A 982-nucleotide genomic window follows, 5' to 3' on the forward strand; every position below is an offset into this window, starting at 1 on the left:
CATCAGCATCTTTCATAGTCCACCACTGTTTATAAAATAATCCTTTAACTTCTCTTCATATGCTGACCAAGTTCTCTTTAATGAATGATTTTTGGGTAGAAACACTTCAACAAGTTTTATCGTTAGTTTATAGTTGAACCACGACATGTATTTGTCTTGTAGTACAGTGAATAATTCTGATAATGTTTGGATATCTTGAAACTCTTCCCTAACTGCTTTAGCAATTGTTTGCTGTTTCTTGATAGGGCCAAGTAATGACATTGTGTGTGTAATGAGGTAGTCAAGGATTTCAGGTACATTAGTTGATTTGAATGATTTTTTTGTTATTCGAATCGCCTCATCAAATTCATCTTGTAGATTATATAACTTGCTACTTAATTCAAAGCTCTTTTCAGAAGAACCATATTTGGACATACCTAAATGATAAAATAGTTGCAATTGGCATTATTAGATGATGTCATTAGTGATGTGTTTGATGTATGCATCAAAAGGAGGCAATATTATTATTACCTGTTGCTCTGTCAGTGCTTGCTGGTGACATAGCTACCTCATTTCTTTCAGGAGTGACAATCTTTTCTGAAAAAATTAAAGGTGTAATTAAAATAGCAAAAATACTACACATGTCCAGCTATTGCAATGGGACTTCCGGTCGCATTAATTTAATGATATTCATTGGAATTACCATAGCAACGGCAGCTCAGCAATGGTGGATTGATAGGAAGCTTCACTACAAAGCCTGCTAACGTCTTTCTGGTTCATGGATGGGACTTCACTAGATACTTGGAGCTTCTTGAATGCTACTTAATGCAATTGGTTATGGTAGTTTTTTCATATTCTATTGTTAAAGTGGCAGGCGTGGCGCAAGAAGACTCATCCACTAACAAAAGACCTTCTTGTTATTACTTTAAAAGGATCTAGAGACATGATTTGCTTGTATAGCTGTTAAGCACTCTTAGTTTTACTTTATTATTCCCGTGAGAAG

At 34.9% G+C, this 982-nt stretch overlaps 1 protein-coding gene across 1 annotated transcript; it reads right to left on the reverse strand.

Annotated features, from left to right (window-relative positions):
* Positions 1-12: 12 nt before the first annotated feature.
* Positions 13-576, reverse strand: LOC109591602 (uncharacterized; the record flags this gene model as incomplete). The annotated part of the gene is made up of 2 exons (XM_020007308.1): positions 13-416; positions 511-576. Coding segments are annotated over 2 exons (470 nt in total), but the record flags the coding sequence as incomplete, so codon positions are not given.
* Between the last annotated feature and the right edge of the window lie 406 nt (positions 577-982).

The sequence above is a fragment of the Amphimedon queenslandica genome, unplaced genomic scaffold, assembly GCF_000090795.2.
Source record: "Amphimedon queenslandica unplaced genomic scaffold, v1.1 AMPQUscaffold_7729_Cont20322, whole genome shotgun sequence".
In the NCBI taxonomy this organism is placed as follows: Eukaryota; Metazoa; Porifera; class Demospongiae; order Haplosclerida; family Niphatidae; genus Amphimedon; species Amphimedon queenslandica.